The 25931-nt window shown below is 36.1% G+C and overlaps 2 protein-coding genes across 2 annotated transcripts; one reads left to right on the top strand and one right to left on the bottom strand.

Moving 5' to 3' along the window:
- The first annotated feature begins 1404 nt into the window (after positions 1 to 1404).
- On the top strand, positions 1405 to 5978 carry LOC145782773 (thioredoxin domain-containing protein 9-like). The gene is made up of 4 exons (XM_082594534.1): positions 1405 to 1618; positions 3071 to 3189; positions 4287 to 4443; positions 5059 to 5978. Exons 1-4 carry the CDS (start codon positions 1457 to 1459, stop codon positions 5275 to 5277), a joined length of 657 nt encoding a protein of 218 aa, XP_082450660.1. The 5' UTR covers positions 1405 to 1456; the 3' UTR covers positions 5278 to 5978.
- Positions 5979 to 6223: 245 nt separating this feature from the next.
- On the bottom strand, positions 6224 to 12458 carry LOC145782774 (malignant T-cell-amplified sequence 1-like). Its single transcript, XM_082594535.1, has 6 exons — positions 12328 to 12458; positions 12065 to 12217; positions 8883 to 8980; positions 8401 to 8537; positions 7757 to 7824; positions 6224 to 7279 (listed from the first exon to the last, which is right to left on the bottom strand). The coding sequence occupies exons 1-6, from the start codon at positions 12336 to 12338 to the stop codon at positions 7204 to 7206; spliced, it is 543 nt and encodes a 180-aa protein (XP_082450661.1). The 5' UTR covers positions 12339 to 12458; the 3' UTR covers positions 6224 to 7203.
- Positions 12459 to 25931: the final 13473 nt, after the last annotated feature.

The following is a 25931-nucleotide window of genomic DNA, read 5'->3' as shown; positions in this document are numbered from 1 at the left end:
ACACAATATCAATGAGACCATCGTAACACGACTTCATTCAATAGGTCTTTATGAATATTTTTCTCAAAACAAATTTCAAAAATTTTTTTTTTTAAAAAGTACAAATTCATCGATTTGACTGTTTTTCTTTCAAAATTCCTGAAAAAATGAGAAAGCCCCTTTTTAAATTGGCAACGGTTAGCAACCGTTGCTTTGTTGATTTGCCTGAATCGGAATGAGAAAATGTGCTTAAATGTGGGCTGAACCTAGCCTAGGCGTACAAATCTCTTGTGAATTCCGTATATCAATAGAGACTCTGATGGATTTCTGACGGAAACACGCAGTTGATGTTATTTTTTTGTGAAATTTGTTTCAATTTTTTGATAACAGTACTGTACAAACCTAAGTAGATCATTTTTGATGTTGACGAATGGTCAAAGCACATGATTAGGGATCAGTGTTCCGAAATCTAGTGTAATTCACTTTTATCACAGCGAACTCGCAGCATCAGGCTAAAGCAGGTCATTAATAATATATCTACATTGTAAAATTAAAATTTTGATTTGCCATACCTAAATTGGCAGAGGATGTCATTTTAACTACACATACAGTCATACACTATGATGGTTACTACCAGTGTGTTTTCTTCAGCGAGATTTTTGTTGTTTTTGAACAAAAGGTTTCTTCAGGGCATTTTCTTAGCATGTTCTGTTGTAAACAGCTGTTTATTGGGCTTGATCCAGGAATTTAATTTGTGTGATTATTGTGCAACCAATAAGTAGTGAGAATCCATGTGAGAGCTTTTTTGCTGTGTTTTTTTCAGTTAAAAAAGTATCGTTCAGAATATTTTCTTTGTTTTTGTTTATCTGTTTTTTATACTTTGTTTTTTATTACTGTGTTAGACTGCAACAGGCTAGGGTGGCAGCTGACATAGATGACCTTACAGGTCTTTTGTTACCATCCTGTTGTGCTGATAGACACTCAATTTGTATGTACTTTATGTTTGGTTATCGCCAGCAAAACAATAAACTGAACTGAACAGAAGAGCTGTAGTGAACAAGTCTCTATGTGCATCAAAATGTTCACAAGAGTTGGATTAATTTTTTACAGATCTCCAGAGCTGATGTTAAATCTTAAGTATATTGACTTATTCTTGATATGAAAATTGACTACAAACATTACACAATGTTTAATGAATACTTTGTTCCACTGAACGTCAAATGCAAAACGTATTTAATTTTCACATAACAAACCTCCACAACAAGTGCAGTTTTATTAACATTGTTAGTGTCGGCCACACTATCGCTTAAATTTAGCCAATACCGATACTTCAAAAATGGTAGATGTCACTGATTAATCGGTAGGCTACGGTACATCTCTAATCATATTCAACTGTTCATACATCTTTTTTGTGATTGTAGAACATTTGGATACATTTTTGTATATCTTATATATATCTTACATTATCGCTATAAATATGGAAGCAATGCTTGAAAACCAGTTAATGCAAGCTGCTCAAGTTGTTGAGCAAAAGCTTGATGCAGAAATAAACCGCCTTGATAACATGGATGAAGATGAATTAGAAAAGATACGAGAGAGACGAGTAAAGGCAATGAAAAAGGCACAAGTTCAAAAACAGGTAATGTATGAAGTTTTTACAAGAATCATTTTGAAACGAGTGCACACTGCACATTGACTAAGATATGTAGGCCTAGTGTATTATAAAGGCTCTGAGCCTCTGACACATACTAAGCTTTTTATTTGAATAGATGTGATATACATAGGCGTCGAAATAGGGTGGGCCGGGTGGGCGACGCCCACCCTGCCGTGAAACAGGGTGGGCAAAATTTGTTTCGCCCACCCTGTTTTCATGACACTTATGAAGTGTTCGTTACAACTATTTTCGTCTTTGTTAAACGCTGAACTATCCAACCAACTACAGCGCAACTTCTTGTTTTACGCTATGTCTCTCGCTAGGTATCCGACAGAACAAAGCAATTCCGCAACAACGCTGCGTTGAAAAAAAGGCGGCACTCACTGCATTGTTGTTGCTACAGCAACTGCCACACGCTGGCAATTCCTGGTGAGAGAAAGCCACGTTTGATCTTTTCTCCAAATGGTCTCACTTTCGTTATGTCACAATCAAACTTCAGTTCCGGGTCAGCGTAAGTAAGGGAATATGACATCATAATGGACATGACCAGCATGGTCCAACTGCAGGCCTGTGGGCCAAACTTGGCCCGTGAGCTTCGTTTTTTAGGCCCTCGAACTGATGGTCAGCTTTGCTTTAATCTAGCAATATCACTTCAAATTTTTTTCTTATTGTAATTGACAAAAAACTTTACCATTTTACCACAATAACAATACCACTTTGTTCATTTTTTCCCCATGGGTGTGAGAGTTAGTAGGCCTACACTACACAGCCCCCAGATCTTCGACTTCAATTATGTGAACCTCACAAAGTTAAACATGAAGCAAAGTCAAGCAGCTATTCGCGCATTCCAAAAACCAGCTTCCAAAAGGCGTCGAGATGATAACGCTGAAGAAGTCACGTCCAGCACGAATGAACGTAGAGATGACATTGATGAAGAAAGCAGTGCTTCAAGGATGGACAGTGGTAAAGTCAATATTTCAGGCAATGCACCGGTAGTTGTAGAAGACAGCATGAGCCATGGAAATCTACCTGCTTCATTTGACGTTAGCATGCTGCCGATCAGCTTCCGGCTCGGGAAGGTTTCGTCAGCAGTTACCTGTCCGAACAGTTTGCGGCAAATCCGAAGGCGCCACTTTAAAGATAACAGGTCATGAGTCACGCGCTTTTTAGGTCGCAAAGGAAAACATAAAAGAAGTTTGTTTAGTTTAGCAGCGCTCAGAAGATCGCAAGGCGCAAGAAAGCAAACATCAAACCTATTAAAGCTTAATTGCTGCAGCGAAGCTAAACGCAGTCTTTGTGAGAAAGACTAACCATTGCGAATTTGCAAACATATCGTACACATTCAATGAAATCTGTTTGAAAACTCTCGCCCACCCAGAATTCCTCTCTTCTAAGAAAAAATCGACGCCTATGGTGATATTTATATGTTTTTTTTAGGAATGGACAAGTAAAGGACATGGTCTTTACAGTGAACTGTCATCAGAAAAAGACTTCTTTGAAATTTGCAAAGAGAGCAAAAATGTAGTCTGTCATTTTTACAAGAACACTACTTTCAGGTATGTAATCTTTCAGTGAGTAATAAAGTGTTTCTGGTGTCTTTTTAGCCTCTGTTCTAGCTTTTTGTTGTAGGGAGAATTGCAGATTTAAATTTTATTAAGATTAATGTTTAAGGATGTGCGTAGCAAAACTAATAACATTGTAAATAAATTGGCAACTAAATAAATTTATTTGTAGAGGCTTTCACCATACTGTCTTTTTTTGACGCCTGCTTCAACGTACTGTCTTTTTTAATGGTTTTTATTTGTGCTTTTCCAGAGTAATATACTGATGAATATGGCGATGAAAGCTCTACAAATAAATTTTATTTATATAGTTGCCAAACCTGCTTGTTTCATTTACTATAAATATTCAGTTTTGGTTTAAAGGAAGGTGGGAACTTATTTTTAATTTGATGTTATCAGAACCCCCTTTGTTTGTCTGTACGGTAGTGATTGATTATAGGGGTTGATTTACTTTTTGTGTTATTGTGATATTTCACAGTTGGCATAGTATTGTAAAAAATCATCTCATCGCACAGTGTCAGAAAATAGATTAATATATCATTCTTCATTTACTAGTTTGTCTGTACAGTAGTGATTGATATAGGGGTTGATTTACTTTTCGTATTATTGGGATATTTCACAGTTGGCATAATATTGTAAAAAATCATCTCATCACACAGTGTTAGAAAGTAGATTGATATATCATTCTTCATTTACTAGTGGTATCGATACATGACCTGAAGCAGATCTACGATTGAGGAGACTTGGTAACCGTATATGACTCCGTAATATTGATAAACAAACATACATTACATTTTTGAGAGAAGCACCCTCAGATCCGCAAACCTAAAGCTCAGCCTTATATTGTACTTTTTTTGACCATAAATTGTGCATTGCAGTTTAGCAGAAAAAATATTTTTCTACAATCAATCTACTATTGTTACCAAACACCAAATAACTCATATTCAGCTTAATGACTTAAAGTTTTTGTTTAATTCGTGAAGATTTTTTTATCTCAATTTTTTCAGTTATCTCTGGTTTCTCAATTGTGTAAACATGTCTTCAATTGCTAATTTCAATTTGGTAGCAGTTGAAACTACTTTCTATTGCAGGTGTAAAATTCTTGACAAGCACCTTTCTACATTGGCACAAACGCATATAGAAACCAAGTTTATTAAACTAGACGTTGAAAAGGCACCTTTTCTCACACAGCGCCTTGGAATACGCGTTATTCCTACCATGGCACTCGTCAAAGATAGCAAAACTCAGGTACAGTTTAATATAAGAAATTGTATTTTTTTTATTTATTAACACTCACGTCATCTTTGAATTTTATCAACTTAGTTCATACAAAAGAGTAATTCTATTCAATGTGTAAGAAGTAGTTGTAACCTTGGGTTATAGGTTATTGGGTACAAGAGACGTTCACTATTCAGGTATTTATGGAAGATTGATGAGTGTAGAGTATGTAAGAAAGGTACTGTAGCCAGTAGCGTACCCACGATTTTCTCAAGGAGGAGCCATTAGAATTTTTTTTTGATTGAAACGAAAACGAATTGAAAAAAACCTCATCTGCTAATAACAACCCGCAAGTCGTGTTATGTAAGATTAGCCTACCTAACTCAGCTTGCATTGACGATGATATTTTAGTTTGCAGCAACTAGTTTACTCATTTAGGCTAGATAGACTTTGTATTGAAAACAAGAGTTTCTGTGTCGTTAGGCGTTATTGCTGTGAAATTTTGTTGAATCGGTTGATTAATAGATTTAGCTGATGTACCGTAGTTCATCCTTTTTGGCACGGTTGTTGATTTTTGCTGTGGTGAACAATTCCCAGTCATCAATTTGAGATGCGACACTGAATAAATCTTCTTTTTTTCTCTAGGGGTATATTATAGGTTTCACCGACCTTGGCAACTGCGACGATTTTTCAACTGAGATGCTGGAATGGAGATTAGGGTGCAGTGAAGTGATCAGTTACAAGGGGGACTTAGCAACACCTCCTGATGTCAAAAAAGCAGGACAATCGTCTTCAGTCACACGCAAGCCTAAGACCATCAGAGGTCATGATTATGACGACGACGATGATTCTGATTTTGAATGAAACTGCTTGTTTACCAGTCTACCAAGGAACTCCTGTCCTTCAAAACCGCTCTGAGTAAACCTATTCTGTAAGAACGGTATCCGTTTTTGAGGACTTCATACTTTTATTGCATGCGCACTGTGATCTGGAACTGGTAACGTCTGTTAGTGATTGAGCACAGAATAATTACTGTAACTTTGAAATAAATCATTTGATGTTCCGAAATAGTTGTCGAGCAATTATTTTGTGCAACATTCCAGTGTTTGGGAATCCTTGCACTAGTTGCATCTGTATGAAACGCAAAAGTTCTATGCTCAATTCCTCACTTTCGTTTTTTACCATAGCCTATTTAAGCAGTAGCGGAGGTTTGAAAGTCGTACACATCCAGAAAAGATCAAGTACAATTGTTGAATTTGCTTTTTCTGGAGACCGCTTTGTGGTCTTAAATGTGCGATGAACATTTTATTCGTCTGATGTTTTTGGCGTGGTGTGCTAATTTCGGCACTGCATGTTTCTCTCAGATTTTTGTCGCTTGTAGTTTCTTTAAGTTGTGGTCTATAAACCTAATTTTCAAAACTTTGTCTCTTGAGTCTTTCAACCTGACCGAGATCATTTCAAAGCTATTGTTATCAAACAGCTAAAAGTCCATCCACTTCACAGTACAATTTCTAATAGATGTCGTTTTGTGTGCATGTCACATCGCAAATAAATGTGCCATTTCAAAATAAGCTCAGTTGATGAAGCGTTCTCACGAACAAACTGCAAGATCAAGTCGTGCGTTGGATCAACGCATTTGAGGACTGTTCTCCATTAGGCGGCACTTAGTGGATGGGATAATTTACAGACGCTTCAACAATCTAAAACTTTACCCTGTCAATTTCGATGCCCAAATCTGCGTCAGCCTCTGCAAGTATGCGGAACTGCCAGGATTAAGCTCTCAAAGAAGTTTTCTCAGACCGAGGATAAAGACTCCCTCAAACAAAGATTTTACGTAACCCCAGATTGTATTTATGCATGGCAAAACCACATTGTAACATCGCTGGCGTAAGGTGCTGATTTGAGCAAGTATCACTAAAAATACACCTGGCCGTTCCGACATACACTTACAATTGCTTTGGGCCCATCCTGACTAATCGATAGATGTATTGACGATAGTAATGAAAAAGCTGCAATCGAAAATGCAAATAATAACATCCGAGTTATGCTTTGCACATAATCAACTATTGATGCATGGCATTGGCATGGGCGTAATATACACGACTGGTTTGAAATGATCACATGCATAGGTTGCAGCGCAAAATAGCCAACGCAAAAATATTCCTAATCAACATCATGCAAGAGAGGTGGACCATCGTCAAAAACTAGTCTTTCTGACGCGGTTCGAATACCGCGATTTGCATGCCACCACACCCGAATGACGTAAGATCTGAATCTTGCGAGACGTCACGGCACTTTCTGCAAATTGTAAGGTTCTCATGTGCTTCAGGGGAGTAACAACACGAAATAGCTACGATTTTAAAATAAGACAAAAGAATTTCAGGTCGAAATGAAATAAACATTTATTTCAAAAGCTTTTCCACGTAAGATAGAGCCAGCTTCTTAAAAAGCGGTTCCCACTGCAACTAAGTCAGGTTAGTAACTTTAAAAGTACGGTAAACGGATAATTCTAATAAACGGAACAGAACCCTAAAAAAAACTATCACCAGTGAAAAACAGACCGGTTTTTCACCCAAGCGATAGTGATAATGGGTATTCAAGAAATAACCCAACTTCGCGTCATTCGGGTATGGTGGCAGTGGCATACGAATCGCGTCATAATGTACATCGTTTTCGGTGGGTAGACAAGAGGGGATTCAGCAAAAAAAAAATAACGCCTTTGATTCCTTTCCACAGGAATACGACGCACTGAATCTTAACCAGTTGATTCCAGATAGCTGTCTCAGTGCCTCATGCTTTCAAATGCCATAGCCCATCGTTAAGATAATGAATAGTTTCCACTCCAATGCCTTTATTTACCTTTAATCTGAAACGATAGTTAAAAGTTAAGACATGAAAGGACATCAATAAGTTACAAAAATATAGTAAAACTTATACTTGGTTTATAAAAATGGCCTATTAAATCTATCAAAAAAAAAAATTAAAACTTTTCTTGAATATTCTTTATCAACTTCATTATTGCTACATCCTTTCGTCTCGTTAAAGACCACTGTATATAAGCAAGTGGTAAGGTTCAGGTTTCCATTGTGAAGTAGCCTAGTTATTAGGAGATACCCATTACCCACTCCCTCAAAAGCAATCCCTTCTGCTCCAACATCGGGTTCGCTTATCATTTATTATCCTTGCTAACCGGTGAAATGACGTCACCGGTTGGTACTGTGTGGACGCACACTCGCACAGCTTTATAACTTCAAAATTTGTAAGCTAGTGCACTGAAATAACAAAAAAGTCCAAAAAATACAACAGCATCACACAACGCTAATAATGACATTCAAGTACATACATATCAGCAGGACTCATTTTCATGACACCAACAGCAAGAGCTTGTTCTTTACCCTCAGCATGGACAGCCTAGAACGACATAATTAATAAAAAAAAAAACAGTAACGTTTAGCAATGTTTTATCAAACTGTTGACTGTTAAAAAGAGTTACAAGTGTTACCCTAAAAACTCTATTTCAAATCATAATTAATAACCTATAAAATTAAATAGCCTGTAAAATTAAATCTTACAACATAGACGAACAGCTTGATTTGATCTTGATCCTCAGACAGGGAAAGCTTCTTTGAGAGCTTGAATGGGGCGGAGCTAACGGGCGGTTTTCAAACACTTTTAAAAAGGCAGTCAGTTTTTTCTTTAGTAAATGTATCCCTTCAATGGTCATTGGTCAACATTCCCCTCTGCTTGTAAAACTTTGACCAAGAATATGTAGCCTACGTTTCCTGATACAATTAAATTGTATGGATCAAGTCACCAACTGAGATTGAACCATCCTTGGTTGTTGAGGTTTTGATACAATGATTACTGGGGCAGGCTGTGAAATATTTTACAACAGAAACGTTGTGAATTTGATTTTCAAACTTGGTCTGTCTGTTGAAAAGGTGTAATGTGACTTATCTTTTTGCTGCAACTCAACACGAAACTTACCACAACTTTATCGCAATCAATTTCTTCATTTAGCTTTGCACCTTTGGAAGTAAGACCTGGGCACATTATATTAGCTCCACTCAAAACAAACTTAATGGCCCCTCGATCCACTTGCTGGCGTGGCAACATAAAAGGATCTATAAAGTAAGATTTTATATAAATAAGAACCTTCTGATGATCCCAATAAGGGAGAAACAGCCTGTAAGATTTTTAATGAAAAGTAACTGCATTTAATGTAAAGGAAATATATAAATAGAAAACCAATAGTATAAACAGAAAACCATTGAATTGAAATCACAAAAACCAAGAAAAGTCAGAAGCTGGTGTCTTGAGAGAGATTCCTATAAATATCACTTTCCTAGAATAGCTTTTTTTGTATTATTTACAAAAAGAAAATAGCATTTCATTTTAACATCTAATAAGTAGCAAAAAAATGTTTTAATTATAATGCATTGGACAACTCAACTAGGCAACAAACTTACATTGATGCAAGAGTTTTAATGTTGGAAACCATGGTCCACCACGCTGTTTGTAAAACAAACACTTTTCTGCAACAGTTAATATCTCGATGTGTTCATGGCTGAAAACCAATCCAAAAGTAAATCAAAAATTTACTTTATGTACGGTATTTGGCTTGTATATATAGGCTACATATTAGGGTGTTGCATTTTTAAAAAAAAATTTGATTTTAACTTTGGAAATATAAATGGGAGGTGGGAAATGGCCAAAATATGAGGTAAAAAAATTTTTTTTTTAAAATATTAAAGTTTAGGGGTCCCACGCTCATCCCGAAATTTTGGGGGGCTTGCGACTAGTGAAATCTGGATATTTTAGTTAAATACATATTTTTTGGATTAAATAAGGTATACAACATATTGCTGCAATCAGAATTTTATGAGGAATAAACTGATGTAAAAATAACATTCACTTTTAAATGTTTAAAAAAAATTTATTTACACATGCCACAATTTTAGGTTATAAAAGTTCAACAACAATGACTTTGAAAGTCGGCTATTCAAAATTTGTTAGATGAGCAACCAGCAGTCAAGCATTATAGTTAAAAGATCACAGTTATCAATTCCTAAAGCAGTGGTTCCCAACCTGTCGTCTGCAGACCCCTGTATGTCCGACTTGTCCGTGAGAAAACATTACGAGTCCGTGATTACCTTGATGAATTTTGGAAGAAAAAAAAACGAAAAACGATCTTTTTACTTTCATTTCTCTCATTAAATTTGCTTACATTGAAAAAGTTACGGCATGCCACTTTGGGTCACCTTAATATTCAAATACTGGTGACATTTCTTGAACAATTCATTCATTTTCTTATTTGAGCAACTGTTTAACCTGATATTTGCCGCAGGAGTCATAGCCGCAATGCAATATGACACAGTACAGTAGTTGAGAAGCATAATTATTACAATAGTCAATAGTATGTTAATTGAGTTTCAGGCAAAATTTAGGTAGGGGTCCGCAGAATTAATAATTTGTCTAAAGGGGTCTGTGACAACAAAAAGGTTGGGAACCACTGTCCTAAAGGAAAGTGAATAGCTAGGGCACAATTATTGAGCCTTGGAAAAATATTCTTCACACAAATTATGTTATTTATTATCATGTTTTCGAAAAGTAAAGTGATGACTCCAGAAGCCGTTAACATTGCGACAGCATCGGTTAATACAGAAAAACTACTTTTAACCAATCCTGCATTCTTTGACATTACCAGTCAGTGCTCTTCTTGCCTTTCAGTTGGTTCACCAGGCCACTGGATGTCTTTTAAAGACAATCAACTGGCAACTGAAAGGTTGATAGGAAATTTGACCAGATGCATTCAAAACAGAAAGGTGAAAGACAGCGAGGATAATATGACAGATGCTGAGATGAAAGCAACAGACAATAAAGTTAGAGCATAATTATGTTCTCACTATAACGTCAGAAGCAAGTCATAAATACTGTGAAGACTGGAGACACTTGATAAAACTCGTTTTTAACACCTTTCTTAGGACTCGCTTTGCATTGGATCGTGTATTTCGTTTCTTTAATGTAAGTTACAATTTTTTACAACTTTTACCATGGTTAGTTTTTATTTCATTTCTAATTTTCTAGTGCTAAAAAGTTTGCTTATTTCCAAATGGATTGTGGCCAAAATTCTGGTTAATATGATGTGGTACTTGACCTTTTAATATGAGGCCAAGCATTCAAGCAGTCTACCAGTCGTGGGGCCCAGTCCAACAAAAGACTTGTAATAGAACCCTAAAAGGGTTTCCAGCGTTGAAGTGGTCAGACAATATGTCTGAAGGACATACGTGTGGTCCCTCTGGTTCATATGCATAAATAAATATTAAAAAAACTGAATTGAATGCAAAGTTTTATGTTTTGCTAATCGCTCGCTAATTTTCTTCAAATTTTGAGATTAGTGTGATCTTTGCTTTGTTGGTAAGATTAAAATTCAGAAGGTACGGTAATTCTGCGCATCCTCAAATTGAACGTAAGAGTGGTTGCATGTAGGGCTTGTAGGCTAACAATCACTCAAAATTTGTTTTTTATGTCTAAGTGGCCTTTTATTTTATGTTGTTTACGAGGCAGTCCATTATAATACAACAAATCAATGCAACCACTAGGTTGCAGAAAAAGATGGTTCAAATATATGTTGTAGCCCAAGTCCATCAAAAATTTACTTTTTAAAATCAGGTAAGTGGTTGCCGAGTTAGAGACTTGGGCCGTCACTAGGTGGTGCACTTCATCCGCATAACTAATTTTTGATTTTGGACACTATACTAAAGGTAGAAAGATGGTTGAAGTGTCTATTCCACCATTTTTGAGGATGCAGAATCCAAAAATGGCTTTCTTTTTGGTCTAAACCAAGTATTTTAGGAGGTATTAGACGTTTGTAAAAATTAGTTGTATTAATGGAATGCCTCTAACCTATTCTGCAAATTAAGAAAAAAATCTACTTTTAATCGGTTGCCTAAAAATTTTCAAAATCCTATCAATCTCATTTTTGTTTATTGCAGCTCATTCTACATTCAATTCCGACAAAAATGATATGTAACATGACATATCTATCATTTATAATGTAGATTTCACAACAATTTAAAAATGTTGCTATTTGCAACCAAAAATGAACTTTTCGGGGTAAGCGTGGGACCCCTAAATATTAATATTTTTAAATAAAATTTTTTTTGGTGTGGTTTTGGAAGATTTCCCACCTTACAATCATACTTCCAACATAGGTTGTAAAATTTGCAACACCCTACTACATATGGTTAAATGTAGTCTCAATCCATTTTTTATACATTTGGTAGTCAAGTGAAAAACACATATAAAATGTACGATACTATAACTGAGTAACCGTTCAAACAAAATTTGACTCATGATAAAAAAGCAGATGATAAAATCTTGACGAAACAACACATAAATTACAGAGTGGTTAGATTTACTGCACTGGCTACCATAGTTGCAATAAAGAAGCATTGTTTCATGGCAGGTGTTGCCATGGTTAGGGTGCTCTCTGCCCAGAACTTCAAAATTTCCTATAATGCCAAGTTTTTGTCTTCAACATTCTTAAACTTCTTCCAAATTACGACAGAATTCCTTATTTCGCAACAGTAGCAAGGTAAATATAGTTGCTTTCTTTAAATTATTATGCACGATAAATCTGTTTTCTCACCACTTGATGGTTTTTGCATTTTCTTTCTTTGGCCAAATGTCCTGCAAATATGGCTCAATTTCTGGTATTTGCTCAATAATTGCCGCTCGAATTTGTCTCTGCACAGAACTTTTTAACTGATTTGTGGAAGAAATATTCTCACTTTCATCAAATCTGCACATATTTAAAGTATATATTTAAGTTATGCCAGTGTTACATTTTAAACCAAACGTTTTTAGGTATACCATATATTATTTTATAACACAAAAAATGACAAAACTTACTTTCTAAACATTGTGAACAAGCAAAGTGGTTTGAAATCTTCCAAGCATCAAATCAACGCACATTCCAGCCAAGTCTACTGATTTCATAGATTTACACAACAAAATCTGAAAATTGTATTTTATTGTATTCTGCATTTATAAAATAACATATTTAAAGTTAGTTAACATTTTACTGTATGAAAATGATATACAAACACACACAATGTTCCCACGCATCTAGTTCAGTGATTTACGTGGTTCATTATATATACACCTTGGGATGTAACAGATCTTTAGAGATCTGTCGAGACCTGTGATGAATATCCATTGCTTTCAACCTTACAAATGCAAAATGTTTTTATAGTTGTTTTTTTTTTTAAACTTATGTATTGTGAACAAAAATATTTGATAAATTGTTTTCCACCCAATAATCCACCGCAGCTTTCACTAGTGATTCTGTTCAATAGCAACTAGCAAGTGATGGCTGTCAATTTTTCTGTTTTAGCAAAACGTTATATTATGACGTCAAATCGATGATATGAATATAAAATGAACAACAATTATGTGGAAAAGGTTTAGTAAAGTCAGATAGCCAAATAGTATTCATCAGGTAGACAGAATTTCATCAAACAGTCAATTAACATTTAAAATCTCAATAAAACCTCTAATATAAATGTTACCACAGGATGCAACCTAATTCGTACCATGAACAATTCGTACCGTCAGTTTGTACCTTGAAAAGATCGAGAGTAAAAATTAAAAAAGCCGGAGTTGCTGATCGCAGTTTCTGCAAACATTTTAAAATTTTACGCAAACAAACAAAAACTCTTAGGATCATTACCAGAAAATTTAAAATGTTTGCGGAAACTCCGATCAACCCTAACCCCAACCCTTTTAAAACATTTGCGGACACTCCGATCAACTCTAACCCTTTTAAAATATTTACAAAAACTCCGATCAACCCTTTTAAAATGTTTGTGGAAACTACAATCAGCGACTTCGGCAAACTCTTAGGATCATTACTGGAAATTTTAAAATGTTTTCGGAAACTGCGGAAAAACAGAAACTGCGATCAGCGACTTTGGCTTTGTTTTATTTTTTCTCTCGATTTTTTCAGTTTGTTTGTGGAAACACTCTAACCCTTTTAAAATGTTTGCGGATACTCCGATCAACCCTAACCCTTTTAAAATGTTTGCGGAAACTACGATCAGCGACTTCGGCAAACTCTTAGGATCATTACCAGAAATTTTAAAATGTTTTTGGAAACTGCGGAAAAACGGAAACTGTGATCAGCGACTTTGGCTTTGTTCTATTTTTTCTCTTGATCATTTCAGTTTGTTTGTTTGCGGAAACTTCGATCAACCCTAACCCTTTTAATATTTTGGCGGAAACTACGATCAGCGACTTCGGCAAACTCTAAGGATCATTACCGGAAATTTTGAAATGTTTGCGGAAAAACAGAAACTGCGATCAGCGATGTTCTATTTTTTTCTCGATTTTTTCAGTTTGTGTGTTTGCGAATACCGATACTTCGATACCCTAACCCTTTTAAAATGTTTGCGGAAACTGCGATCAGCGACTTCGCTTTTTTTAATTTCTTCTCTCGATCTTTTCAAGGTACGAACAGACGGTACAAATTGTTCATGGTATGAATTAGGTTGCACCCGTTACCACAATATGATCAACAACTCTATTCTAAAAATGCCATATCCCTTAATTCCAATATTTGAATGAAAGTTAAGGTTCTTACATTGTTTTGTTGTTTTGCCTTCTTACTACTCCCGACTCACCTGGTAAACTTTACAAAAGCTTTGACTTTCATGGATGCAACCTATTTCATCCCTTGAACAATTTCGTACCCCGATTTTGTACCCTGAAATCGAGGTACGAAGTGTTCTGGGGACAAAATTGGTTGAATCCTTGTCTTAAACATTTCTAACCCTGACGTCATTGCATAGCACGAACAATTGTTGCGAGAATATAATTCCCAGCGCACATCTAGAAAATGTTAATACTGTATCCCTTAGTTTCCATTTTCAGCAGAAAAGCTTTGGATTTTTACATTGCTTCAACGATTTATTACAATGAATCAGCGTCACAAAGGTGAATTCTTCGCTAAGAATGGATGGGAGTACCTACTTCTACACTAATCAGCGCAATTTAGTTCAAGTCTTACATCACAATGTCTGGCTTTAATCTCCAAGTAATATTGATAAGGCAAGGTTGGTTACAAAATTAGATTATATGAGTAAGCTGTTTTAGTATTACAGTAAGAAAGAAAAGGTCCAGGGAAAATTCTATAAGTGAGAATGAATACGATGAACCTACTTGCTCTTCATCACTTTCGCTCACATGACACGCAAAAACAAATCTAAGGAAAAAAGGCCAGTGAAACATTTGACTCTTCAAGCGCAGGTCGTTGGTCTGATGAAATCCTTTCAGAGTGACATGGCTGAAATTTTAAAAAGTCTACTAAACTGTAGATATAGTTCAAGATAAAGTAATTAAGCAGGACGATCGACATTAAAACTGGTGTGTCCGCCGTGAGACATAATTTGTTCACTAAGATAGCTGCTCAAATCGGACAAGTTTGTCCGCTGTCAACAAAATCAAATTTCGAGGCATGAAACTTATTTCGTCCCATGAAAAGATCGAGAGAAATTTTGAAATGTTTGCGGCAACTCCAATCAGCAACTTCGGCTCTGTTGTATTTTTTTCTCGATCTTTTCAGGGTACAAAATGGGGGTACAAAGTGTTCAGAGGATGAAATAGGGTGCACCGAAATTTCAATTGATTTCTTGCTGTGAATTCTTTGTTAATGTAATTTTTTTATGGGAGTGACTGTTCTTGTCCTGTGCATTTTAACTCCAATAAGTAGGTTTGACTCCAACAAACAGTGCGAATTAAAAAATAGGATGTGGCTATATTTACACTATGTAGTGTGAATATAACCTCAATAGTGTCGCCAGATAAGGAATTCTGCCCTAATTTGAGAAAAGTTAAAAGCTGTTGAAAACAAAAACTTTTATCTCGGAAATTTTTTTAGTCCCAGTGGCAGAGATCAAAACCCTAACCTTACTCCTAACTCTAACCCTTCCTAACTTTAATCCAAACCCTGGCAACTCCTGATTGTAACCATGGCAATAAGTGGGTAAAAATAGCCACTTTGTGAAAATATTAATGTCCAAACACTGTTTTAGCGATGCATATTTTTAACTTTTTGGTCTTTTGTTGGTGCCAAATTCGTGAGTTTACTTTATCGTTCTTGTTATTTTAGCGCCAGCAATAAAAAATAAAATCGAATTGTATTGTATCTATATTTTGAGGCTCTTTACTTCCCGTACTTTTCATTCCACATCATCTCCAAGACTCTAACTCCAACCACCCAGGGTTGCCAGATTCTGCAGAGCAATATATACCAAATAGTAAAAAAAAAAATATACCAAATATATACCAAACTTAAAAAATTATACCAAGTTTATACCAAAAAGATATGAAAAACAAAAGTTTACAGAAAAATTACGTTTTGCACACCTCAACTAGCTGAACAATGTTTAATTTTTAACTTGGGCAAAGAACGTTTTAGTTTGGGCTAATTTTAATATATATGACCCAAACATGAAATGATTACCACAGCGATTTCGCATGATATTTAATCAAGTTTCAGAAAACAAAAAAACTAAACGTTGCTGGAGCGTTAGTTCCTGTGATGCAGACGAGACTACGCCCACTTGGCTAATGCATAAAACCCACCATGCAACCATTCAAGAACCCCACAACATAGACTTTATTCCGAATAGCACCAAAATGACCGCGTGCCACATCTAAATGTCCCGACGTCACAGTGTGCGCACCTATCTGGAAGGCACCTAATTGTCTGCGCCCAGTGGCGTAGCCAGGAATTTTGAAAGGGGGGGTTTGACGGTCGGCGGGCGACCCAGCGACAGGGGGTATGGACCTCCCCCTGAAAATTTTTAAAAACTACTTTGAATTTGGTGCACTCTGAGAGCATTTTCAAAAAAAATGTGGGTATAAATATTCCTGTAAAATGGTGCTGTCCGGTGGCATAGCAAAAGTATAAGATCATGTTTTCTTCGGCATTTTTTGGTAATAAAGCAAAGTCTCTATGTTTTCTTGTTGCTAATTCCTGGCTGAGATATTTAAATGTTTGGTATTGGCAAAACTTGCTCTTTTTAATGCAGTTTCGTTTAAAATTAGGCAAACTTTGTCTTAGAGACATAGAGATTGAAAGCATCATTTTCAATATCGTGGCGTCAGACGCGTGCCAAAGGGGGGGTTGTAACCCCTCCCCCCTTGGCTACGCCACTGTCAGCGCCTAATAGACGTGCTCCAAAAATTTAGGAAATTTTTCACTTTGCCAAAGTATCAACGTCAGGGTAATAAAGAATTAAGTAATTATGATTCAATAATTACATACAATATAACACAATAAGGGTATTAGTATAATAGTAAGCATAAAAAAAGTTTTAGTCACACATTAACAACACTGTTCAACATTTTGAAACCAAAATTTACATTCCATCAACAGCACAGCAAAAATCATAAGTCAACAACACTTGCAATGTTGCTCGCTGAGAAGCTTTAACATTCTTTAACACCTTGAGATAACAATACGTTGTAAAACATTACAGTTAAGCAACTCCAATGACACTCATGCTTTAGAAAACCTTTAGGTTTTTATAGTCATTGGGCTAAATCTCAAATGGTAGGGGAGACCGGGGATAGCTCGGACGATTTTTTGAAAACAGCCCATATTTTTTTTAAATTACACAGCAAGTTCGTAATTGTTATTTTGTTGTAAACCTTAAAGCTTTGCCAAAAAAGGGTAGCAATTTTATGCACACGTTTTAAGTTGATTTGACAGTTAATACAGAATATTTGTTTTTCTTTTATATGTCCGAACCATTATGTTTTTAAAATCCAATAAATTATTCAAAAGATCTGAAAATAAGATTTTGTTTAAGTTTGATTTTTTCCACGGGGATACTTCGGCCGTTGTGTGACTTGTTTCCGAAGTATCCCCGACCACGTGACTACAGGTAAATGAAGAATATATGGCTACCTGATTAACTACTGGTCAAAATCATCACTTGCTTATCTGAGTATTGCTTTCTAACTACAACCTCAATCAATAAAAAGTTTGTTTTGGTTAACTGCAACGGAATTATGACCTTACACGTACAATTTTGAAATCTTGATATCACTGATAAAATTACTTTTTCGGCCTCAACTTTCTAAGAAAACTAGACATACTTGCAAACTTTATCCTGATTTGTAATGGAGCCACAAAGCTTTGGCAAACGTGAATTAACAATACTCTACTGTGACGTCAAATGCCTTATCCGAGGTATCCCCGCGTCCGAACTATCCCCGGTCTCCCCTACATCTATTTTAGTGTTTCAACTTAACTTTTTTAAAGAAGAAACAAGTTTTTATTGGTTAACACACTCCAAATTTGTACATTGAAAAAAATACTAGTCAATTGACACAATATTATAAAATATACCAAACTCATAAAATCACCTACCAAATGCTACAAAATATACCAAATATATACCAATATACCAAACGAAAATTTCAACTACCAAACATAAAAAAAATATACCAGATTTGTGAAATTTGGTATATAAATATACCAGATGGCAACCTTGCAACCACCTCCAACACCAGTGTTTGTTCAGGATCCGGATTTTTGGAGTCTGATCCTGCCGGATTTGAAGAAATTTTTCGGATCCGGATTGGATTGGATTCAATTTTTTTCAAGAAGGATCCGGAGCCGGATTATCCGAATCCAAATTTGTTTAACTTTGTTTAGTTACGTTTTAATAAATTGAATGAAATAAATTCCATGTAGTTGCTGTTCTACGTTTCAGGCAAGCTAGCCTCCTTAGATCTGGCAGCACTAGTCTGATACCGATGTACGGGACTCGCACTCTCGCAGTCTGTCGCAGTCAAAGCAGCAGAGGCAAACCGGCAACTAAGCAAAGGCAGGCACGCCACGCTAAGAGGTTGATGAAAGTAGCCTACCTCGGTACTAGAAAGTGCTGGCCGGTGCCCAGCAGAAGCTAAAAAGTTTGCCATAGTAGATCTGCTGTTTCTGTGCAGTATACTATTATGCTTTTGACTTGACATTTTAGATTTTATTCACATTATCAACTGTTAATGCTTTACTTGTACTCAACTCTTTGTTTAGGTCTGAGGAAGAATAGTTTTCTGAACGACTTACATTTCTGTATGGTTCATGGAAGTGAGCATGTGATTAGTGACAATTTATTATACACTGATCTTATAATGACATAATTTGTATCATTTTATTCAAAAACAGTAGCCTATGCTTTTGATAAGTGTGTGCAACTGTGCAAGTGTGCATGCTTACACTGCTATTTTCTTTGTTTTGTTATTGTCGTTTATTATTGTGTTTCAGATTGATTAGGGTAGGCTGAGTGCTACTTTAATATCAGTATAAATTCATTATGCTGCAATTGAGACAAGGATGGGAGGGACAGGGTAAGAAAAAAATGTTAGTGTAACATACCGGTATGTCTGCTATAAGTATAATGCTAGTTTTCGGATCTGGATTGGATATTGCTTTTCCTATTATTTTTGGATCAGGATTGGATTCGGATATTTCTAAAAAATTTCGGATTGGATTGGATTATCAAATTTCAATATCCGCACAACACTATCCAACACGCAGAGAATTCACTGAAGCGTGAAGGATGATCAACTTGCAACAAGCAAAAAAGGATTTTCGTAAACTCTTTCTTGTTTTGAAGTTCAGTTTATATGTTTTATTGGGGAGACAAAACTACATAAACAATTCGAACAACAAAGATGGCGGCGGAAGGTCACCAAATACAGCTGCAAATAACCTTGAGATTAAAGTTAGCTGTCAAGATGACCACTGACAATGGTAGGTTTGAATTGTAGGTAGAGATGTAAATGCAAAAAAAACGAACCGTTTTTTTTAAAAAAAAACGTGTTTTTTTTCAAAAAAAACTTGAACCAAAAAAAACACTCGTTTTTTGGTTTTTTTTGTTTTTTTTCATATTTTTCTGGAAAAGTTGCAATTTTTTTGCAATTTACAGCTTAGTTTCATTATAGTGCTCTTGAAAAACATTAAATTACTAAAAATAGTTTTATTGGTGTGCTGAAATTCCTAAGTGTTTGTGTTTGGCAGCATATGTTCTTGCATAGTCCTATGAGGACCTATGTTGTTTCGCCTTCTTCTTCATTCTCTGGCATGTTTGTGGCAGTAGACCTGACAAACATTGCATTAATGAAATTTGATACATGACATAATGTAGATGAGTTAATTTCTTTTTCCTTTTATGGAAGTTAGCCTATGATGTTAGTATACTGTGGTACTGGTTATTCTTGTACACACTCAATGGGTTGACGAAATTTTGACAAAACAAGGTGGCAGTATTCAGTACACACATTTACCTTGTTTGTGGACGTGATAATTTACTAATGCAAGCTATTGCCAATAGCTTGTTTAAACATGTTTTGTAACTGATAGCTTGCCAACGATGTATATGCTTTACAAATGTTGAAACAGAAGTATTCTTTTCGTGTGTTGTAAGATCTTGGATTGGACACTTCGTCATTGATGCTTCTTGCAGATTATTCGGGACATATAATGCAAGAGACCTTATCACTGATATTTTTAGTTGTCAAAAGTTAGTGCATTTGTCAGAAAAGGTTTAGGTTAATGTTCCTTTCAAATGCCCACCACCCATGTTGACTATTGCTAGTAACTACCATTCTACCAACCTTGAATGAAGAAGTTTTTCCTTTAAAGTGGAGATTTTCAGCACTGCTCAGTGCTCAGTGTTCACATAGTGAATAAATGCTTTATAATGCTTTTCCTGACAAGAATAAAGTTTTACCCATATTCCCACAATGCAGGATAAAGATACAAAACAAACATCAAAGATGAAAACTTATTTTATTTGAGAACTAGGCCTACTGTTTTTTGAGATAAAAAGAAATTGACCTCTTGTCGTTACGCACCAATAAAACCATGATGCAAACTTTAATTTTTTTTATTGGGCAGAGGAAAGATTGACGAAAAGTTAGGCAAAAACAAAAAAAGTGCTAAAGTCTCAAAGTTCTGCAAACTAGTTCAAATTGGATGGATTAAGTGCAACCAATAACCATACTTCTTTTAAACATGTCTATGACAGCACAATGGTGTGATTAAGGGAAAACAAACATGACTATGACGTCACAAAGGATTATTGAATCTCTTCAGGGAAAATAAAAAAACATCAAAACGTTTCCATCTTTCACTACATTTAAATGTGATTTGGGCTAAAAGTTGGGACTTTAGCACTACACTGCTTTTGCCAAACTTGTCATCAATCTTTCTTCTACCCAATTATTATTTTTTTTAATTTACGCACCATGGTTTTATTGGTGCGTAACGACAAGAGGTTAATTTCTTTTTAGCTCAAAAAGTAGTAGCCAAAACTTGTTTTAATATTCATAAACAGATAGCCCACCCCATAAAACATGGGGGTAGAGCTAAAGCTTATGTAAATATGTTGAGCGGTTCTTGAGATATGGCCGTTTTTCTATTGCTCCTTATCTATAAAGCCACTTAGTGGCTAAGGTTATTTCACTTATAACTCGAGAACCGCTTGTGTGATTTTCATCACGTTTGCACCAAATGCACATCAAAGTGCCTTTGTGAAGTAGAGAAACAGGACCCTGACCACCTGGTCTTAACGTAACATGCCCATTAACCAAAATCCCAGGTGGCTTCGAAACTGTACACGAGTGTGGTACTGCATTTAACAACTGGCTGAACCAAATTACAGACAATACTTGAGATGTGCCAACCATAGGACACTGTGTTACTATTTGAGACGATGAGAAACCTTTATGGCTCGTGTGTTGAGACTTGAGAGACATATTGTCTCATTTGAAAGATGTTATACGAGTTATGAGACTATTTTTTTGTTGAAAGAGACGCTATTGCAATGAGTTAACCCTAATTGCTGCATATTGTGACATTTAATAAAAAAATAGGTAAAAAAAACAAAAAAAACAAAAAAAACGAATAAAAAACAAAAAAAACGATAAAAAACAAAAAAAACGAGCTCGTTTTTTTTAAAAACAAAAAAAACCGTTTTTTTACATCTCTAATTGTAGGCTATCGCCTATATTCAATAGTTCTAGCCTACTAGGCTATATTTGAATTGTGGCTTCAATGTTCACTTTATTTACAGAGCAAACTTCGTACTTAGTCCGCCCCGATAGCTCATTTGGTTGAGAGTCTCACTTCATACGCTTCAAGATAAAGTGTCACTGCTTGGCATCCGAGTGTATGCACTTTGTTGTTGTCGGCACCAGTGGCCGAGTCCGGTATATAAAGAAAGGCATCATGCTATGTTATAATGATGTAACCTACTGTCAAGCCTTAAAGCAGCCTGCGGTCATGGCTGCTAAGTAGTGCTTGAATGACCGCCGGTGCTACCTCCTCAATCGGCCAAGTTTGGCCGCCGGTCTCTTCTAGCCAATTATTTAATTTCGCAATAGAATGATCGTGGATTAACTGTCGAAAATATGTACTTTTGTAGTATCAAAGAATGACGCAGAATTAGGTCAGCGCGTCATAATCGCTACTGTTGCATTGTGCAGGAATATTTGTTATTAATGGTCTGATGGAACAGTTTGGAACAAGCTTCCCCCTACTATAAGAAATGAATGCAAAACTGTAAAAGGCTTTAAATCAAAAATGAACAAGCTAAATCTTTCTTAAAATGATCCTATCTAAGTATTAGGCTACATGCACCAAACATACTAATATATATATATATATATATATATATTTTATATTATATATATTTTTTTGCCCAGAAATGATAGGCCAATGTGTGTAGATTCATTAGCAAAATAGTAAGGTTGTAAGTACTCCTACTGGCCTTCTGGTTCTTGTGTTTTTTTGTCCACAGAAGTTCTACAGAATCTTCAGAAGTTTTTTCATCCTCTTCGACCAATCGCCATCTTTCGTTGAAGCGGTGGCCATGTGCTCCAACCAGTTGTTTTTTATATCAATATCTTGGACTGGATCGTCATGCTATTGTCTGATTATTTATCTATTTTTCTAACATGCCAAATTGGATTTCTTTATCACTTTTGTTATGGTTTAACGTGTAAAACATATACACGGTAACCCAAATTTATCATATTACTGTGACATGCCACTACTACATCCCAGCTGGCGATGCCTGTCGTTCTTGCATTAATTCAACGTTTGCTAACGTTGGATCAGTGTGGAAGTGACGAGTTTAGCTGACTGGGGTTTAAAATTATCGCTTTATTAACGCAACTTTTATCAAAGCACGCTTGATATCTTCAAGACATAACTTTCCCTGGGTAAAATTGAATTTCCGAAAGATGATGATGTTGTTTTCGCTAGTTTGTTTTATTTGTTTTCGTCATTGTTTTCAGTGTCGTCAAGTTATAGCCTATCTATTTTGTGAGTCGTGCAAGGCCTATGGTGCGTTGCGCTTGAAATGGCTTTGCCCGTGGTAGGATTTCTTTGTGGGGTTTTCTTTGCCTGCCTTGCTCTTCTTGCTATGAGCTAAACGCATCAAGACGTGTTCCCCTTAAGACCATCAGCACTCTTGATAACGCACCATGGCCGATCTTCATAGCAACTGTCCATACAAATCTTAAATATATCAGCTAAAGCTATGCGGGCTAATAAAGCTATAGCCTAAATTTACTTGTTTTTGTTTTTTACCATTTTCTTTTCCCTTTATATCTTAAATTTTTCTGAAGGTGTTGCGACCGTGCCAAATTTTTTTCAACTCAATAACTTACTTCGGTCACAAGCGCGTTTTAACGTTCGCGTTTTGTCGCTTCTACCTTTTTCTCGACCTTTGCTATGTTGACGTGTATTGTTTTGATATGATGGTCAGAAATAAAAAACAACTGAACTGAACTGAATATATTCATCTGCGATCACCAGCGCTGTAAGTCTTGTTTGTAATTCCTATGCGTTTATTTTAACAAAGTCTTAATCCGAAGTGCTAATTTACGTCGGCTGGCAATATTGTCGTTTTTATGTCGATTCGATGTTGTCGGACATTAAAAAGGAGAACTAGGTTAGTTAGGAAGGAGAACTAGGTTAGTTGACATCCGAGGGGAAAACATTTTTTGATCATATTTGGCAAAAATTATGCTTCTTTTAGTAATGTCCTTCACATCATTGAAATACTTGTTTTATTACCTTGCCGTCATCGTCAACATATGTCGAACGTTATATTTCGTTGCTAAAGAGAATAGACCTTTTGCACATTCAAAATCACCAGAGCGTGACGTTTGAGTTACGCGGAGTCCGAGGGTGAAGAATCGCTTGTTTACTATGGTTTATGAAGGCGTTTCTTGTTATTGCAAGCAAGCGTGAGGTCGATGGCAGGTGAAAGTAAATTTTTGTGTTTATGAATTGTTGTAGGTTATCGGTACACTTCAATTCTTGTTCGTTTTAATCATAGTGTTGGCTAACAGGCTAGGAAAGGCAATTTAGGACGGCCATTGTGGAGCGTGTGCATCTTGACCGGGAATTATGGACCACGATAGTGGTAGCCTACCGGTACCTTGTCTTGCAACATTTTATTTTCATTCTGCATAACATATGCAACAAACCAACCACACTTCATTGATAATACCAAGCATAGTCACTGGTATTTTCCTGTCGAAGATGTGAAATTGACGAGTTTTTTTATGGTCCTCTCTACATGAATGCGATGGCGTGCAATATTTCGTTTATTCAACACTTCGTCTTCACTCATTTGAGGCCTTCTACCTAGGAACGGTGAGATATTCAAATGTAGACCAATACCTTGTAGGCTAAGTCTTTTTCTATAAGAAACCCTTTATCGGCCATAACAGCATCATGAAGTGCAATTCATTAGCAGCTATTTTCTGCCTCAAAAGGTGAAAAAATCCACTCCTCTGACATATTTCTTTGTCACTCACATTACCAGTGTACAGCTGAAATACAAACATATTACCCCCATTTGGATCAACTCCCACTAAGGCATCTGCAGCTAATAAGGCCCGGCCAGTAATAAGGCCCACCCCTTGGATCTCCGTAGTTACAAATCTTTTAAACAAAATTGGAAGCTCTGATTGCTGCTAGGGTGAATTGAGACTAACTGGTAAAGTTTCACAGCCTAAAGTGGAGAACTTTTTGAGTTATGGAAAGTTGAAGTTTGGGGGGACTGAAATTGAGTGGTTTTATTAATTTTCACATATTTTAGACTGTTGTGCAGTTAACAAACCGCTTTAACTTCCGTTTTTTTGCATTTTATGGGAAAGATATGTGCATGCTGATGCAGTAAAACCAATAAATTTGAACTTTTTTTCTAATTAAAGCAAGACTGATAATGATGATCAGACTAGGCTAATTTTGGTAATGAGGCCCATGGGCCCCTGGGGTAACGTTGTGCACCCCTGGTTAAGAAAGTGAGGGTTAAAGACTTGAGTGACCTAAACAATTCTTGTTACACCATTAATCCAATTTGTTATTGCAATGAAAATATCATTTTCAGAATCAAAATACTTTATCATCCCTACCATATCTAAAAACACCATGTCGCTTTTTAAAAAAATGGAGCATTGGGCGGGGGAGGAAATAGTTGTCTCTGTGTATTTCTCTTGGTTTACGCCAATTGAGCACTTTACTGGAGGCACCTTGCTATGCATTGCGCAAAGCTCACTGCTTGCAGTTTGAGCACTGTGGCAAGGTTGGCAGTAGTACCATTTTTGGTTACTGATAAGGTACCACAAATGGGAAAATGTCACATGGAGGTATATATATCTCCATGGCCATTATTCCAGTGTACTGCACTGATGAGACCGGGAGGTCGAAACGGTGTGCAAATACACCTTTTCCATCACTTTTGGTGCTAATTCAAACCGGGCCTTATTCACAACACGTGCATCTAATAAGGCCCACTTGATGTTTTTTTTTTATTTTTTTAATATTTTACAACACCTTTTACTTAGTAACTTGTTTCATAGATATGTTGTTTAGATAGACCCAAAGTATCCTCATTCCAAGTTTCGTTCAAAATTATGCAGTATTTAGAAAAATATTGAGGTTTGAAAATTAGCGGGCCTTATTAGCTGCAGGTGCCTTAATGACTAATGTTTTTGCAGTGTTCGTACTTTTATAGTTCGAGTACGTTTGCGACTGACGATGAAGTGAGGATAGTGTTTCGAGACGTACTTCAGTGCAGTCGATGATGATCAGGGTGCTTGGGTAGTCCTTTCTGAAGTCTGGCTTCATGGTTGCTATGATAACGTCACGATGAGGGAATATGTTCAAACTAATCAACCTTAAATACATGAGGTGCATTCATGAATGAAAAATACGGTGTACAGTAGGCCTACGAACTACGAATGCAGAACTAATACCAAACCTTGTGCTTTAAGTCTGTATAAAACAAACCCATGCGATGCTTCAACACCAACAAAAATCCAATCTTCCACCGCTAATCTATGTAGATGCAGTGCTCCTGTAGCATTTTGAGGTATTTCGAAAGTAGCATCGTCATCAAGTTCTGCATCAACATTTTGATTTG

The sequence above is a fragment of the Aplidium turbinatum genome, chromosome 14 (assembly GCF_918807975.1).
Source record: "Aplidium turbinatum chromosome 14, kaAplTurb1.1, whole genome shotgun sequence".
Classification (NCBI taxonomy): Eukaryota; Metazoa; Chordata; class Ascidiacea; order Aplousobranchia; family Polyclinidae; genus Aplidium; species Aplidium turbinatum.
Note: the sequence above shows the minus strand (reverse complement) of the source record. Positions and strands in the feature narration are given on the sequence as shown.

Bases quoted from the DNA above. Each gene is read 5' to 3' on its own strand.
- LOC145782773 (XM_082594534.1), top strand. From the start codon at position 1,457: ATGGAAGCAATGCTTGAAAACCAGTTAATGCAAGCTGCTCAAGTTGTT. The intron at 1,619-3,070 runs GTAATGTATGAA...TGTTTTTTTTAG, and splicing joins AGGCACAAGTTCAAAAACAG to GAATGGACAAGTAAAGGACA. The intron at 3,190-4,286 runs GTATGTAATCTT...TTTCTATTGCAG, and splicing joins TACAAGAACACTACTTTCAG to GTGTAAAATTCTTGACAAGC.
- LOC145782774 (XM_082594535.1), bottom strand. The intron at 7,825-8,400 runs GTAAGTTTCGTG...ATGTCGTTCTAG, and splicing joins TTGATTGCGATAAAGTTGTG to GCTGTCCATGCTGAGGGTAA. The intron at 7,280-7,756 runs GTATGTACTTGA...CTATCGTTTCAG, and splicing joins AAAATGAGTCCTGCTGATAT to ATTAAAGGTAAATAAAGGCA.